The sequence below is a fragment of the Oncorhynchus nerka genome, linkage group LG18, assembly GCF_034236695.1.
Source record: "Oncorhynchus nerka isolate Pitt River linkage group LG18, Oner_Uvic_2.0, whole genome shotgun sequence".
Lineage (NCBI taxonomy): Eukaryota > Metazoa > Chordata > Actinopteri > Salmoniformes > Salmonidae > Oncorhynchus > Oncorhynchus nerka.
This window is the reverse complement of record NC_088413.1, coordinates 41,202,666-41,218,924: the sequence shown is the minus strand read 5'-3', so window position 1 is coordinate 41,218,924 and position 16,259 is coordinate 41,202,666. Positions and strand designations below refer to the sequence as shown.

General features: G+C 42.2%; 1 protein-coding gene across 1 annotated transcript in view; it reads right to left on the bottom strand.

Moving 5' to 3' along the window:
- syne1b (spectrin repeat containing, nuclear envelope 1b) overlaps positions 1-16,259 on the bottom strand; it is a 134,948-nt gene that overhangs the window by 1,408 nt on the left and 117,281 nt on the right. The window contains exons 139-150 of the mRNA XM_065003343.1: positions 16,032-16,169; positions 15,406-15,597; positions 14,834-15,185; positions 14,563-14,631; positions 13,483-13,625; positions 10,299-10,425; positions 5,569-5,780; positions 5,036-5,236; positions 3,559-3,687; positions 3,044-3,256; positions 2,693-2,788; positions 1,572-1,642 (exon numbers count right to left, since the gene is read on the bottom strand). Of these exons, the coding sequence (XP_064859415.1) occupies positions 1,572-1,642; positions 2,693-2,788; positions 3,044-3,256; positions 3,559-3,687; positions 5,036-5,236; positions 5,569-5,780; positions 10,299-10,425; positions 13,483-13,625; positions 14,563-14,631; positions 14,834-15,185; positions 15,406-15,597; positions 16,032-16,169 (1,943 nt within the window). The remainder of the gene's footprint in view (positions 1-1,571; positions 1,643-2,692; positions 2,789-3,043; positions 3,257-3,558; positions 3,688-5,035; positions 5,237-5,568; positions 5,781-10,298; positions 10,426-13,482; positions 13,626-14,562; positions 14,632-14,833; positions 15,186-15,405; positions 15,598-16,031; positions 16,170-16,259) is intronic.

Sequence of the window (16,259 nt, the reverse complement as noted above, 5' to 3'; positions counted from 1 at the left end):
TATACCGTATGTACTGTAGTTAGATTCATTAGAATCAAAAAATAAATGAATAAACTATTTACTTATAAGATATAAACTATCCCAAATGATCATGAGGATCACTACGGTATGGCAGTTCTTGAACTACAATTACGATGATGAACTGTGTATCTCCACAAACATGATCGAATAACCAAACGATATCTGTGATCAATACACTGACTGAGTCATTTGAACATCACTTGACAAACATTTTCAAGGAACACAATCCTTTCCGGCCCATAAAATAAATATGTGGAGCTGACATTCCTTTCTAAAGGATGCGAGGTGTTAGGATGCGAGACAAAAAGTAGCAGTTGAACATTTAGATAGTCCTACAAGGGTCTCACTGATGAGTTTATATCCTGTTAAAAAAGCATGCCAAGACAGGAGCATAGCAGCATAGAGCAGTCTGTTTTAAAGGGGGTAGCTGTAGCTCTGCTCTTTTTTTTTAAGCATTAGTCAGCAGCAGAAGCATCGTAATACAGCCTCATCTGACTGTGAAAAACATTGGCTGCTGTCAAACTGAGAGGAGCCGTAATCAGTCAATGCAGGAAGTAAACTGAAAACTGAAAAGCAATGAGGACTTCTTGAATTTCCTGAATTGATCCCAGCTCTGACCGGAACACTAAATCACTACTAAATACGTTAAATAACCTGTTTGGACAATGCACAAGGGATGTAAACGTAACAAAACAACAGCCGAGAAGAGTTACAGTACAGTGACTTTGCGGCAATGTGATACCTGATGTTGATCTGTTTTACATAGCTCTGAGGTCTATTTTATAACTGTGAAATTAGCTTACTCTAAAATGATTACTAACAATATGTGTGTAGATAACACTGATGTCTGTTTTGACCGTCTAGACTCTAGACTATGACCCCTAACACTTCACAAATGGAGCCCTGAGAGGCGAGACCCACAGATGGCTGATTGAGGGGAACGAGGGGGAGATGGTGGATTAGTTATGTGAAATAGTAGAGATGTCACACACAAGAGAAAGAAAGAGAAAGGAATAGAGAGATAGACTTGCTGCCATCACATTGTTCATTGCAGACACTTGCTGGCTTGGCAATTCAAAAGAAAAACTGTGTGTGCCCATCAGCAGTAGAAAAGGAGCGTTAAGGGTCCTGTATTAGAGAAACAGTTTACAGTATGTTAAGCACTCAAGGTGCATTCTGGGTAGCGCAGTTAATCAAGCAGCCGAGGACATTGGCGGCGAAGAGGCTTGCAAGTCTCATTATATTTTGCGGAACTGTAGTGTAAAGGATTTGTGGGATATAACCACCACCTACTGTAAACGCCTAGCCTCTACATAGTATCTAGAATGGTAGAAGATGATGGAATTCATTTAATCATTCATCTTTAATGAACCTTTGGTAGTAAGTAAAAGTATCCCTGTATTGTTAATTTTTGTGGTTGTTGCACTGTAGCGTTGCCCTGTACCGTATGTGTGCAGTGCAGCACAACGGACTGCGGTTTCAGAACAGGTGTAACATGTTCCATGAGTTCCATTATCTTCTGGGTGTTCTAGAAACCAGGAGAAAGGTACCTGTGTGGTCTGTGTGGACTGCTCACAGAGGGTCCAGAGGTCTGCTGGGACAGACTACATTTGCCCCGTTGCTGTTTGCAATGAACAGGGGGGGGGTAAAAGAAAGAAAGTATGTTTCAGTCCAGGCAAATCAAGAACAAAGCTACCGATGAAAAGGAACTACCCAAAATGAAAGATTAGAAAGGCAGCAACAAAATCAGATGTGTGAAGGAAGGTGACAACAAGAGAGATAATTCAATGGAAAACAAGGAAACTGGCTTTTTTTTCAAAGTACACAGCTACTTTGAACCGCTACAGCTGAATGGCCATGCTGTTATTTTGAACAGCGTGAATTCATACGCTGCTGAAGCACGACTTGTACTATGTCCTATATTATAGGATGAATGACTTGTTATGTGGGAGACACAAGATATACATGTACTGTATCTTAAAATCATTGAGACCAATCATCGGGATTGACTTAAAAAAAACAGGTCATTACTTCAGAGAAAAACAAAAAGAAATTGGAGAATTGGATTGATAAAAACCAAGCAGGATTAAATGTTCTACTTTGTGCTTTCAGCAGTATCAAAGAGCCAGTATTCCTTGAGCACTACACTACAGGGATCTACAACTACAGAACACTAAATAATGGAAGAACAAAACAAGAAAGAGTCAGTCCGGTAGAAGTAGAAGTTTAGGGGGCAGAATTTGTGACGTAAAGACATGTAGACTTCAAATGTTCAAATTTGGGTAGAAATTGAAGTCAAGTCAATCAAGAAGAGAAGGGGAAAAGAAAAAAGGGGGAAAGAAAAAAGAATGAAAAAAAGAGAGGGAATAGCCATGTCTCCAAAACTCTGGTGGGTTTGGCTCGGGGAAAAGAAGACATGCAAGGTGTAAAGGTGTGGAAACAGGATCAGAGTGTGGTGGGAAAAGTATATCAGTCGGTGTACAGATCAGAGGTGAGAAGGAGAGGTTCTGGGATGGTGGGAGGGAGTGACTCTGCATGGGCTTAAACTGGAGAAAACTGAGCGTTGCATTCGGGGGCACAAGTGATGCACTGTCTGGGCCTTTCGGGGAGTACCAAACACTTTCCTTCTGGTAGAGCACCATGTTGCGCAAGGGGGACTACTATACGTTACCGATCGACGGCGACTTGGCGTGCTCCTGCCCGACACCGGGCTGATGGAACCAGAGGTGGTGTCCAGCTCATCAGCCGACGACCATGAAGACAGATCCTGAGAGGAGAGAGAGAGAAACAGGACCGAAGGAAGAGAGAGAGAGTAAGGGGAGGGAGAGACAGAAAGGCAGAGAGAGAGACACACACACACACAGGGAGGGAGGGACCGAGCATGAGAAATTGTGTTAGATACAGTAAAGAAAGGCTCCAAACTTTTCTCCTGTACTATTTATTATTGTGTAATTTGTGTACTGCATGGAGGTGCATTCAATTGCACTATTTAATTGTGCAGTACAAGCGCTGCTGTTCTGACCTGTTGGCTACTAGTGATGTTCAGAATCTTCTCCAGCTCTCTGAGGTCTCTGGTCACCTCCTTGAAGAGCAGTTTGAGGCGGTTCCCGATGACGTGCACCTTCTCTTTGGCCTCCAGACAGTCGCAGCCCTCGCTGTTGACCAGCAGCTGCAGGGACATGTCCTGCAGGGACGACACTTTCCTCTGGGAGTCCAGCAACTCACCACGGATTTGCTGTAGAAGGAGAGGTGGAGATAAAATGGTGGCTCAGGCTCACTATCATAGTGCAAGGAGTCAGTGATTCACAGAATATGGTTTTTGCATGTTTAACATAGACTACATTGCAGTCCGACTGCACAGAATCTCTGATCTATAAATGACCTTGCATTCCAAACAACTAATCATAAAGGAATCAATATTAGAGATTCTGCATCAAACGGATTCCTAAAAAACAGAGTTTAACTAGCCTCTCGTCACAAACAAGATTTGGTTCTGAGTTTCAGGATTACACATCAACATAAGGCTTCTCTACCGACCATGAGTGTTTTGTGGTGATCGTGGAGGGTGTCCCTGTCCCGGATGGGGTCAATGGGAACGATCTCGTTCCTCCTGCGGTCAATGTTCTCCAGCCACAGTAGCAGGCCGTGACTCATCTCATGGAAGTCCTACAGGAGACGAGATGTGAATACAAATGCAAAGACGATGGAGTATTCAGCACTCCAAGCCACCTTCTATCAAAAGTCATGGCTTCTACCAAAAGTAACATATTTCACATGTCTAACTAATGATAAACCTTGATTTTGATGTCCTGGACACCGAGACTGTCTCAGTTGTCAAACATGCAAACAATATCTGTCCAGTTTTGGATCTTTGATTAAGTCAACAGTAGCCTGGTCTACTTCTTAATCTTCATAATGGAAATGCTACCAAAAATAATATACTGAAATTTGTTACGATTCACCAAACAACATTTTTAAAAAGAGGGAGCAAAGTACTTGGAGCATATGTTTTCATTTCAGTCTCCTCCATCTCCACTAACTGAAGTTAATTACTAGGATTTCTTTATATGAGTATTTTTAAATTAACAGCTGTACAGAAAGCCAATTTACAGAGGAGGAATTTCTTGATGCAATTAAAGCCTTTAAAATCAGGGAAAACTCAAGCACTGAATGGCAAACCAGTTGAGGTATATCAGACTTTTTTTATGTACTCAGAGGACTGCATTTAGCATGTTTTAACCACTCCAGATACTCAACAACAAGAGACAGAATCATTAGATCACTTGTTTTGGTACTGCCCATATGTAGCTTGTTTTTGGTTGGGGGTTCAGGGATGGCTGAAGAATAACAACATTTCCCTGGTGCTTCACTCTGCAAATAGCACTGCTGATTTGAAAAGTCATAGTTAATCCATCCATAATATAATACGCTTAGCAAAACATTTGTATCTTTAATTTACAATCTGTAGAAACTATGAGAATAGAAAGGTTGGGGACTTTTGTGAAACATCACAGCACAGTTGAAAAATACATGGCTAAGAGAAATAAAATAAAAAGTATGGTATTCAGAGATAGATGGGAGGGGTTAAGGGGAGCTGAAGGGTGGGACATAAAAAAGAAACACAAATACATTTTGAAAGACGAACGTAAAATATACTGTGTCCGTAAAATGTATATAGTATATATAAGCTGGAAGTAGAAGCCTAAGTATTGTTATCCATTAGTTTACTAATGGAATGGTGGAAAATTGAAAATATATACATATTATATATATTTCCCCAAAAATACTGTATATGGGGGACTACAAATTATGCAGACAATTACATTGATAGAAGCCACTATCTACATGCAATATAAAAGCTGATCTACCCCCTAAAAGCAAAACAAACCAAAATAACTGTAGCCTGGTCCTAGATCTGTTTGTGCTATCTTGCCAACTCCTCAACGGCCATTTGAGTTGGCAAGACAGCACAGATCTGGGACCAAGCTAGGTGGATAGACAGCTGGACACCTACGTGACACTGCATGAGGGCATTCTGTAGTGCTGCCCTCCACTCCCCCAGAGAGGTGCCAAGTCTGTCCCAGCGGTTGTTCATCTCTTTCAACCTGGCCTGCAGGTCCTGGCATTCCACTGTGACAGACTGGACAAAATCTGCACTGCACAGGTTAATGGATAGCACAATGGCCTTACGCTTGTCAACAGCCTTCTGCAGCTCCTGTAGAAAGACATTATGGAAAGAGATGATTGGAGATGGTGTATAATATCAGCATTGAGTCTTTAAAAAAAAAAGTAACTTATGAGAATTAGGGTTGCAAAATTTCAGAAACTTTCCCTAAGAGCCCAGGTTTTTAAGAAATCCCATTTGGAGGATTCCCGATAACTAAGAGGGAATAAGCAAGGAGGGAATCCTCCAACTGGGAACCATCCAACCGGGATTTCTGAAAAATCCGGGAACTTTGGGAAAGCCTTGCAAACCTTGCAAGCTTTCTAATCGTAGTGAGGATGCTAAACACCCATTTCAGGACTCAGCAAAAAGCCAAAGATCACCTTGAGTTTCTTGATGCGCAGCTCCATGGTCTGGATGTCGGTGCTGAGGTCCAGGCTCCGCTGCTGCTCTAGCTCCGCCGCCGCCTGCTCCAGCCACACCCACACGGCATTGAGGTCAGAGTTGAACTGCTGCCACTGCTGAAGGTTCTGCTTCAGACGCATCTCTTTACTGAGGGCCTGGGCCTGCAGCAACTCCCAACGTTCTATCACACCTACACCACAGGGGTGGAAGAAAGGGGTATTATAATATATAAACGGCGTTATACAATATAGCTATACTATATTTATCCATCTCTTTTACTGAGGGCCTGGGATGGGGCAGCAACTCCCAGTGTTCCATCACACCTACACTGCAGCGGGATGGAAGGAGTATTTTCATATTTACTTGGTAATGAGATATATACGTATTTATTTATTATATCTATGTCTTTCTCTCTCTTTACTCAGGGCCTGAGACTGCAATAACTATCCTACAGTACAGTACAGTATAGGAGGAAGGAAAGAAAGGGTATGAAATGATTAATTTGGTAACGGGATATATGTGTAGTTTATCTATTATTTATGTCTATGGCTAGTTATATATATTCAGGCATTTGAGGTTCGATAGAACTTACAGCTCAGTAGAGCCCAAAGAAATGTGTATCCTTCTGCCCCAAAGGAAGAATCTGCCTTAAAACGTCTGACTTTGTACTTCTTTACCTACTTCTCTCATTGAGCCTACTGGCGCATAAGGCAAAGACAAGGCAGCAAACACACAACCACCACACAATGCTGTGTCATCGTTGACTACAAGTTCTGGGCATCAACGTACCATTGCTACTTTACATCTAAAGACTTCTCCATTACTGACTATGTTAAGCCTGATTTACAGTGCCTTCACAAAGTATTGATACTCTTTGACTTATTCCACATTTTGTTGTGTTAAAGCATGAATTCAAAATGGATTTAGAAATGTTTGCACAATTACTGAAAATTAATGATTATCTTCTTTCTGGGTAAGTCTCTAAGAGCTTAACACACCTGGATTGTGCATTTGCCCATTATTATTTTCAAAATTCAGTAACTTGGCTACTCAGGAACATTAACGGTATTCTTGGTAAGCAACACCAGTGTATATTTGGCCTTGTATTTTAGGCTATTGTCCTGCTGAAAGGTCAATTCATCTCCCAGTGGTTGGTGGAAAGCAGAGGAGCAGGTTTTCCTATAGGATTTTGCCTGTGCTTAGCGAAATTCCGTTTATTTTTTATCCTGAAAAACTCCCTAGTCCTTAACGATTACAAGCATACCCATAACATGATGCAGCCACCACTATGCTTGAAATAATGGAGAGTGGTACTCAGTGATGTGTTGTATTGGATTTGCCGCAAACATAACACTTTGTATTTAGGACAAAAAGTGAATTGCTTTACCACATTTCTTGCAGTATTACTTTAGTGCCTTCTTGCAAATCGGATGCATGTTTTGGAATATTTTTTATTCTGTACAGGTTTACTTCTTTTCACCCTGTTAATTAGGTTAGTATTGTGGAGTACCTACAATGTTGTTGATCCATCCTCAGTTTTCTCTTATCACAGCCATTAAAATCACCATTGGTTTGGTGAAATCACTGAGCGGTTTCCTTCCTCTCTAGCAACTGAGTTCAGAAGGACAAATGTATCTTTGTAGTGACTGGGTATATTGATACACCATCCAAAGTGTAATTAATAACTTTTTTTTACCCATCTACCAATAAGTGCCCTTCATTTGTGAGGCATTGTAAAACCACCCTGGTCTTTGTGGTTTAATCTGTAATTGAAACTCACTGCTCAAATAAGGAACCTTACAGATAATTATATGTGTGGGGTACACAGACGAGGTAGTCATTCAAAAAGCATGGTAAACACTATTATTGCACACAGAGTGAGTCCATGCAACTTATTTTGTAACTTGTTAAACAAATTTGTACTCCTGAACTTATTTAGGCATGCCATAACAAAGGGGTTGAATACTCAAGACATTTCAGCTTTGAATATTTAAGGAATGGCTGTACACCCCTTGCTATATTGTGGATAAAGAGTTACCTGTCTAACAGAACATAGAGGGTGTTCTTTAATGGAAGCCTCTCCAACATAATCCAGGTAGAATCATGAATTCCCCAGGGCAGCTGTCTAGGCCCCTTACTTTTTCAATATTTACTAATGGCATGCTAATGACATTTGAGTAAAGCCCGTGTGTCTATGTATGCATATGACTCAACACTACACAACGTCAGCTACTACAGCAAGTGAAATCACTTCAACACTTAAAGAGATGCAGTTAGTTTCAGAATGGGTGGCAAGGAATAAGTTAGTCCTAAATATTTCAAAAACTAAAAGCATTGTATTTGGGACAAATAATTCACTAAACCCTAAACCTCAACTAAATCTTGTCATAAATCATGTGGAAATTGAGCAAGTTGAGGTGACTAAACTGCTTGGAGTAACCCTGATTTGTAAACTGTGATGGTCAAAACATGTTGATACAATAGTAGCTAATATGGGGAGAAGTCCATCCATAATAAAGCACTGCTTAGTCTTCTTAAAAACACTATTAACAAGGCAGGTCCTACATGCCCTAGTTTTGTAGCACCTGGACTACCGTTCAGTCGTGTGGTCAGGTGCCACAAAGAGGGACCTCGGAAAATTACAATTGCTCAGAACAGGGCAGCACGATTGTCCCTTAAAATGTGTACACAGAGAGCTAACATTAACAATATGCATGTAAATGGAGGAGAGATTGACTTCATCACTACTTGTTTTTATAAGAAGTGTTGACATGATGAATGCACTGAGGTGTCTGTTTAAACTACCAGCACACAGCTTGGACACCCATGCATACCCCACAAGACTGGCAAAGCACAAACAATACAATATAATTATAGAGACAAACTTAAAATACCAACATGTGAAAAATACTGTACTTTATTAATGTTTCAATGGAACCCACCAAAATCATTTATTGATTTAATTAAAAATCATTGTCCTCCAAATCAAGGTTTCACAATTAATAGCACCCTTAAATATTATTGTAAATAAATTTCATCTACCAAAATTTAACCAGGAATTACATTCCACTTATTTAAGTTTATCTAAGTGTTAAGGAACTATATTGAGCCATTACATCACTTCCTTTTTCACTAGGGTGTAAAAATGAGGTAACACCCATGCAATATCCCTTTGTCATCCAACACCATGAAGAAAAGAAAAGTTCAAAAGAGACAGATGGTCGTAGACCTTCATAAATCTGGTAATGGCTACAAGAAGATCCACAAACGATTGAATATACCACTGAGCACTTTCAGGGCAATTATTAAAACATTAAAAAGACATGGAACAGTTGAAAACCTCACAGGTAGAGGAAGCAAATGCATTTTGCCCCCCAGGATAGGGAGGAGGATCGTGAGAGAAGCAACAAAATCCCCAAGAATCAATGTGAAAGAATTGCAGGCCTTGGTAGCGTCTTGGGGTCACCAGGTTTTAAAAAAGCACCATCAGATGCCACCTTCACAGCCACAGGCTCTTTGGAAGGGTTGCCAGAAGAAAGCCCTTAATGACCACAAGACACAGATGCTTGGAGTTTGCCAAACGTAATTTAAATTATGATTGGAAGAAGGTGCTCTGGTCAGATGAGACCAAAATTGAAAGTTGGTCAGATCAGCATCGGCATGTTTGGCAATGAAACAGAGAACCATCAAGGAGAGGCACCTCATACCCACGGTGAAATATGGTGGTGGGTCAGTGATGTTTTGGGGCTGTTTTAATTCCAGAGGTCCAGAAGCACTAGTTAAGATTGATGGCATAATGAATTCCACCGGCAATTTTTTCTGACAATCTGGTTGCCTCTGCCGGAAGGCTGGGACTTGGCCGTATGTGGACTTTCCAACAAGACAATGACCCAAAACAGACCTCAAGATCCACACAGAAATGGTTCTGTGACAACAAAATCAATGTTCTGCCATGGCCATCTCAGTCGCCGGACCTCAATCCAATCGAAAACCTGTGGGCTGAGTTGAAGAGGACAGTTGATAAGCGCAAACCCAAGAATGTGAAGGATCTTGAAAGGATCTACAGAGAGAAATGGTCCAAAATCCCTCCAAATGTGTTCCTTAACCTTGTCAAACAAAAAAAAGGAAAAGACTCCATGCTGTTATCCTTGCCAGAGGTGGTGGCACTAAGTACTAAATGAGGAGTGCCAATAATTATGAAACCTTGATTTTGGTGAAATGTATTTTGTATTAAATAATTGTATGATTGTGGTGGGTTCCATTGAAACATTAATAACGTACAGTATTTCTCACATGTTGGTATTTTGAGTTTCTCTATAATTATATTGTTTATAGTTTTAAAGTATTGTTTGTGCATTGCCAGTCAGGCGGGCCAGTAATTTTGGAGCCACTGTATGTGGTAGTAGAGTAGAAGCCTGGGGAAGCACACTTGGTGTGTTGTGAAAAGTGTTCTGAAATGTAATGTCATGTAATATTTAACATTGTATATAACTGCCTTATTGTTGCTGCGGTCCTTAATAAATACAAATACAAACATTTATTTGTAAAAATATTGAAAAACATAATTCCACTTCGACATTATAGGGTACATTTAATCAATTTTAAATGCAGGCTGTAACACAACAAAATGAGGAAAAAGTCAAGGGGTGTGAAAACTTTGAAGGCACTGTATACAGTACAGTATCAACATCTGAAAGCCAAACGTTACCTGTTGTTTGTGAATCACCACCAATGGGGTCAGCGAGTCCTGAGGCCTTGTCCTCATCCCCCTTCAGCTCGTAGCCCACCCTCTTCACCGTGTCTATACTACCACGACACTCGCCCAACAGACGCATCTACACAACACGATTGGACAGGCAGCGGATGGAAAGCATGTCACTGAGATGTTCACATCATGTAATCCCGCTGAGTAGATACTTATTTTACAAACCACATGATTTGTGTAGATAAAGACACAATGTTTCCCAAAGACCTTCCATTGAGACATACAGTACCAGTCAAAAGTTTGGACACACAAACTCATTCAAGGGTTTTTCTTTATTTTTACTATGTTCTACATTGTAGAATAATAGTGAAGACTTCAAAACTATGAAATAACACATATGGAATCATGTAGTAACCAAACAAGTGTTAAACAAATACAAATATAATTGATATTTTAGATTATTCAAAGTAGCCACCCTTTGCCTTGATGACAGCTTTGCAAACTATTGGCATTCTCTCAACCAGCTTAATCTGGAATGCTTATCCAACAGTCTTGAAGAGTTCCCACATATGATGAGCACTTGTTGGCTGCTTTTCCTTCACTCTGCAGTCCAACTCATCCCAAACCATCTCAATTGGGTGATTATGGAGGCCAGCTCATCTGATGCAGCACTCCATCACTCTCCTTCTTGGTCAAATAGCCCTTACACAGCCTGGAGGTGTGTTAGGTCAATGTCCTGTTGAAAAATAAATGATAGTCCCACTGGGTGCAAACCAGATGGGATGGCGTATCGCTGCAGAATGCTGTGGTAGCCATGCTGGTTAAGTGTGCCTTGAATTCTAAATAAATCATGACAGTGTCATCAGCAAAGCACCCCCACATCATCACACCTTCTCCATTCTTCACAGTGGGAACTACACATGCGGTTGGAACCAAAAATCTCAAGTTCGGACTCAGACCAAAGGACAGATTTCCATCGGTCTAATGTCCATCCCTCGTGTTTCTTGGCCCAAGCAAGTCTTTTCTTCTTATGTGTGTCCTTTAGTAAACTCATCAAAAAAAGAAATGTCCTCTCACTGTCAACTGCGTTTATTTTCAGCAAACTTAACATGTGTAAATATTTGTATGAACATAACAAGATTCAACAACTGAGACATAAACTGAACAAGTTCCACAGACATGTGACTAACATAAATGGAATAATGTGTCCCTGAACAAAGGGGGAGTGGGGCAAAATCAAAAGTAACAATCAGTGCATTAAGTACTGCAGTGCATCTCCTCCTTATGGACTGCACCAGATTTGCCAGTTCTTGCTGTGTGATGTTACCCCACTCTTCCACCATGGCACCTGCAAGCTCCCGGACATTTCTGGGGGGAATGGCCCTAGCCCTCACCCTCTGATCCAACAGGTCTCAGACGTGCTCAATGGGATTGAGATCCGGGCTCTTTGCTGGCCATGGCAGAACACTGACATTCCTGTCTTGCAGGAAATCACGCACAGAACGAGCAGTATGGCTGGTGGCATTGTCATGCTGGAGGGTCATGTCAGGATGAGCCTGCAGGAAGGGTACCACATGAGGGACGAGGATGTCTTCCCTGTAACGCACAGCGTTGAGATTGCATGCAATGACAACAAGCTCAGTCAGATGATGCTGTGACACACCGCCCCAGACCATGAGGGACCCTCCACCTCCAAATCGATCCCGCTCCAGGTTACAGGCCTCAGTGTAACGCTCATTCATTCGACAATAAACACGAATCCGACCATGACCCCTGGTGAGACAAAACTGAAACTCGTCAGTGAAAAGCACTTTTTGCCAGTCCTGTCTGGTCTAGCGACAGTGGGTTTGTGCCCATAGGCGACGTTGTTGTCGGTGATGTTTGGTGAGGACCTGCCTTACAACAAGATTGCAGATAGTCTGATGGAGGGATTGTGCGTTCCTGGTGTAACTCGGGCAGTTGTTGCCATCCTGTACCTGTCCCGCAGGTATGATGTTCGGATGTACCGATCCTGTGCAGGTGTTGTTACACGTGGTTTGCCACTGCGAGGACGATCAGCTGTCCGTCCTGTCTCCCTGTAGCACTGTCTTAGGCATCTCACTAAACTGACATTGCAATTTATTGCCCTGGCCACATCTGCAGTCCTCATGCCTCCTTGCAAGCCTAAGGCATGTTCATGCAGATGAGCAGGGACCCTGGGCATCTTTCTTTTGGTGTTTTTCAGAATCAGTAGAAAAGCCTCTTTAGTGTCCTAATTTGACCATGAAGGCCAAATTCAAGGAATCTCCTCTGAATAGTTGATGTTGAGATGTGTCTGTTACTTGAACTCTGAAGCATTTATTTGGGCTGCAATTTCTGAGGATGGTAACTCTAATGAACGTATCCTCTGCTGCATTAGTAACTCTGGGTCTTCCTTTCCTGTGGCGGTCCTCATTATAGCCAGTTTCATCACAGCACTTGATGGTTTTTGCGACTGCACTTGAAGAAACTTTCAAAGTTCTTGACATTTTCCGTATTGACTGACCTTCATGTCTTAAAGTAATGATGGACTGTCATTTCTCTTTGCTTATTTGAGCTGTTCTTGCCATAATATGGACTTGGTCTTCTACCAAGTAGGGCTGTCTTCTGTATACCCCCCCGCTACCTTGGCACAACATAACTGACTGTCTAAAATGCAATAAGAAGGAAAGAAATTCCACAAGTGAACTTTTAACAAGGCACACCTGTTAATTAAAATGCATTCCTGGTGACTACCCCATGAAGCTTGTTGAGAGAATGCCAAGAGTGTGCAAAGCTGTCATCAAAGCAATGGGTGACTACTTTGAAGAATCTCAAAATATAAAATATATTTTGATTTGTTTAACACTTATTTGGTTACTACATGATTCCATATCTGTTATTTCATAGTTGTGATGTCTTCACCCTTTTTCTACAATTAAGAAAATAGTAACAATAAAGAAAAACCCTGGAATGAGTAGGTGTGTCCAAACTTTTGGCTGGTACTGTAACTCACAGAACGGTGATAAGGGTCTCTCATCAGACATATCAATAACATTCATGGAATAGTTTAAATCGTAACTTCATGTTTACAAACCCGGAGAGCCAAATTGGCTGCAGAAGACTTAGGTGTCTAGTCTAGTGAATGAGACCAGTATATTAACCAGTGAATGAGACCAGCAGTACTCACATATCCCATGTATGAAGCGTCCAGCTCGGGGCCAGTTGGGGTGCGGCTGCGGATTATGTTCTCTGTCTGTTGCAGGTGGAACCGGCTTGTGTCCAGAACCTTGTCCAACTGTAGGATGTGAGTCTCCAGGGTACCTCCCTCTCCTGAGGATGGGAAGATGAGATGGAATACAGTTAGATAAAGGCTTTGATTTTATGTTCAAGGGCCGGTTTCTTCGATCTAGATTAAGCCTACTCCTATTGGATTTAAAAGCACGTTCAATGTAGATTATTCAGGAGTTAAAAAAAAAAAAAAAAAATTTTTATTTAAGCTTTATTTAAATAGGCAGGTCAGTTAAGAACAAATTCTTATTTACAATGACGGCCTACCCCTGCCAAACCCGGACAACGCTGGGCCAACTGTGTGCCGACCGTGTGCCGACCTATGGGACTCCCAATCACGACCGGATGTGATACAGCCTGGATTCGTTTAAAGGAACATTCCACCCAATAATCTAGTTTTCAAGATATGTAACTTTCAAAATACATGAAAATAATATGAAAGTTACATATCTTGAAATCTTGATTGCTGACAAGCAAAACATTTTGGGACTATGTCAACAATGGATTAATGAAACCATTACCAAAATGTAGTTTTGGGGTGGAGTTTTCCTTTAATCTGTCTTAATCTGTGCCCGAAAAACCGTCCCTAAATGTTTTCTTCAAAACAGACATAGAAATCCATCCAAAACATTGTAAGATATCATTAATTGTGAGTGTTATCCATTCAGTGGTAAATTAGAAGACAAGGGACAAAGGACATTTGTAACACAAAAAACAACAACATCTCCCCAACAGTGCACAACAACATGCACCTTTTGAAACACACAGGATGCCAACCACAAATTAGCTTGTTAGCTACAGTAGCCTATGTGCTGCAAAATGTAATATAAAAAAATACAAATCGTTAGGAAGTGGTGCTGTTGGTTAACAGTAATTGCTGTTATGCTTCAGTGTGCGAGTAAGAAAACCAAACCAAACTACTAGCAGGCAGTAAGTAGGCTGTTAGTGTTATTTTTCCACACTACGGCATCTTGCCTACCATCCAAGGACCTCAGGGTTCGTTCAGTTAGTTTAACAAAGGCCTCAGGGCTCTCTGGGATCACTACATCTGGAAGAAACATATACATACACACATTTCGTACAATTAACAAGGCTGAATATGAGTGTGCTTTAACAGCCACTGTACAATACTGTATCTCTCCACTGTGATGTCTCCACTCTCTCTGAGATCGAGGCTATCTTAAGTTGTGAGGGGTGTGTTATCCTTAGTATCTGACAGTACGGGTGTGAGCGGTGTAGACTAGACTGACCTGACAGAGCAGAGGCAGAAGTTGATCCCTGGTAGCTCCCCTCATCTCCGTGCTCCCCCTGCTCAGACGCCAGGCCCAGGGCCCTGCTGGCGCTCTCCAGCCCCCGGCTCAGGTCGTAATCGTGGTCCCACTCCAGGGGGATGGAGTCCACACTGGCTGGGGTGTCCCTGCCCGAGCACTCAGCCCCAGTCCGCAGAGGGGCAGCCAGGGAAGCAGAGTGGCTTAGGGAGGGTAGAGGGGACATCAGGCAGTCTCCCAGACGCTCACTCCAGGGAATGCTGGACAGGTCCCCAGGTTCGTCTAGTTCAAACTCCCGGTCCGAGAATGACACGTCGTACTCGTCACCTGTTAGCTGGAGGAAGAGGAGTGGGAGGTACACTTATGAGACAGTCAACAAAGACAACGACAGGTTCCAGGAATCAAGACATGGCATCATTTGGTCAAATGGCCACAGGAGAGAATGTGCTCAACTCTATCCTCTTTTTTTTTTACTATGAAAGGGTGCTAGAAGCCAAGTCACCCAACATTAAAATCGAACCAAGGGGGCCAGTAGATGTCATCCCTAGGCTTACCGGTAGGCGTATGAGCTTCTTGTAGTAGCGCTCCACACGTCCGAACACCTCCTGGCAGTATCTCTGCAGCTCTTCCAGCTCCTCCTCTATAACAGCGGCATCCAGAGGCTCACTCTTCTCTAGCAGCACCTCACCCTGGTGGAAGATGTGCTCAATCTTCCCAGTGGTCAGAGAGATTTCCTGCTGGAACGCCTGGTAGACAATCAATCAATCAATCAAACAAATGTACTTCAGAGGTTGTCAAAAAGGGGAAGAGAAGCAGAGACCAACCAGGTAAGGTTGAGTTCACAACCACCAGGTGTGAAACTTATTAGCAAAAATGATGACTTGTTCTCCCGAGTGGCGTAGTGGTCTAAGGCACTGATTCTCAGTGCTAGAGGCGTCACTACAGACCCTGGTTTGATTCCAGGCTGTATCACAACCGGCCGTGATTGTGAGTTCCATAGGGCGGCGCACAATTGGCCCAGCGTCGTCCGGGTTAGGTTTTGGCCGGAGTAGGCCGTCATTGTCAATAAGAATTTGTTCTTAACAGACTTGCCTAGTTAAATAAAGTTTAATAATAAAGAAATGACCAGTAGCATGTACCTGGGCAGCCCCAAGGTGTGAGGTATTGTGGGCATTCTTACCCTGAGCTGTTTGATCTTGGCCTGGATATCACACTCTGAGAAGTGCTCTATGTTGGTGAGCTGCAGGTCCATCTCCGTGAGCCACACCAGGATGCTGTCTCTGGCCGTCTCAAACTCCTCACGCTGACTGATAAAGTGCTGGAGAAATCATGAAGGGATGCTTTAGGATACACATTTCTCGCAGATTTTTTTTCTTCTACCAATGAATTGTAATTTTGGGCAGACACT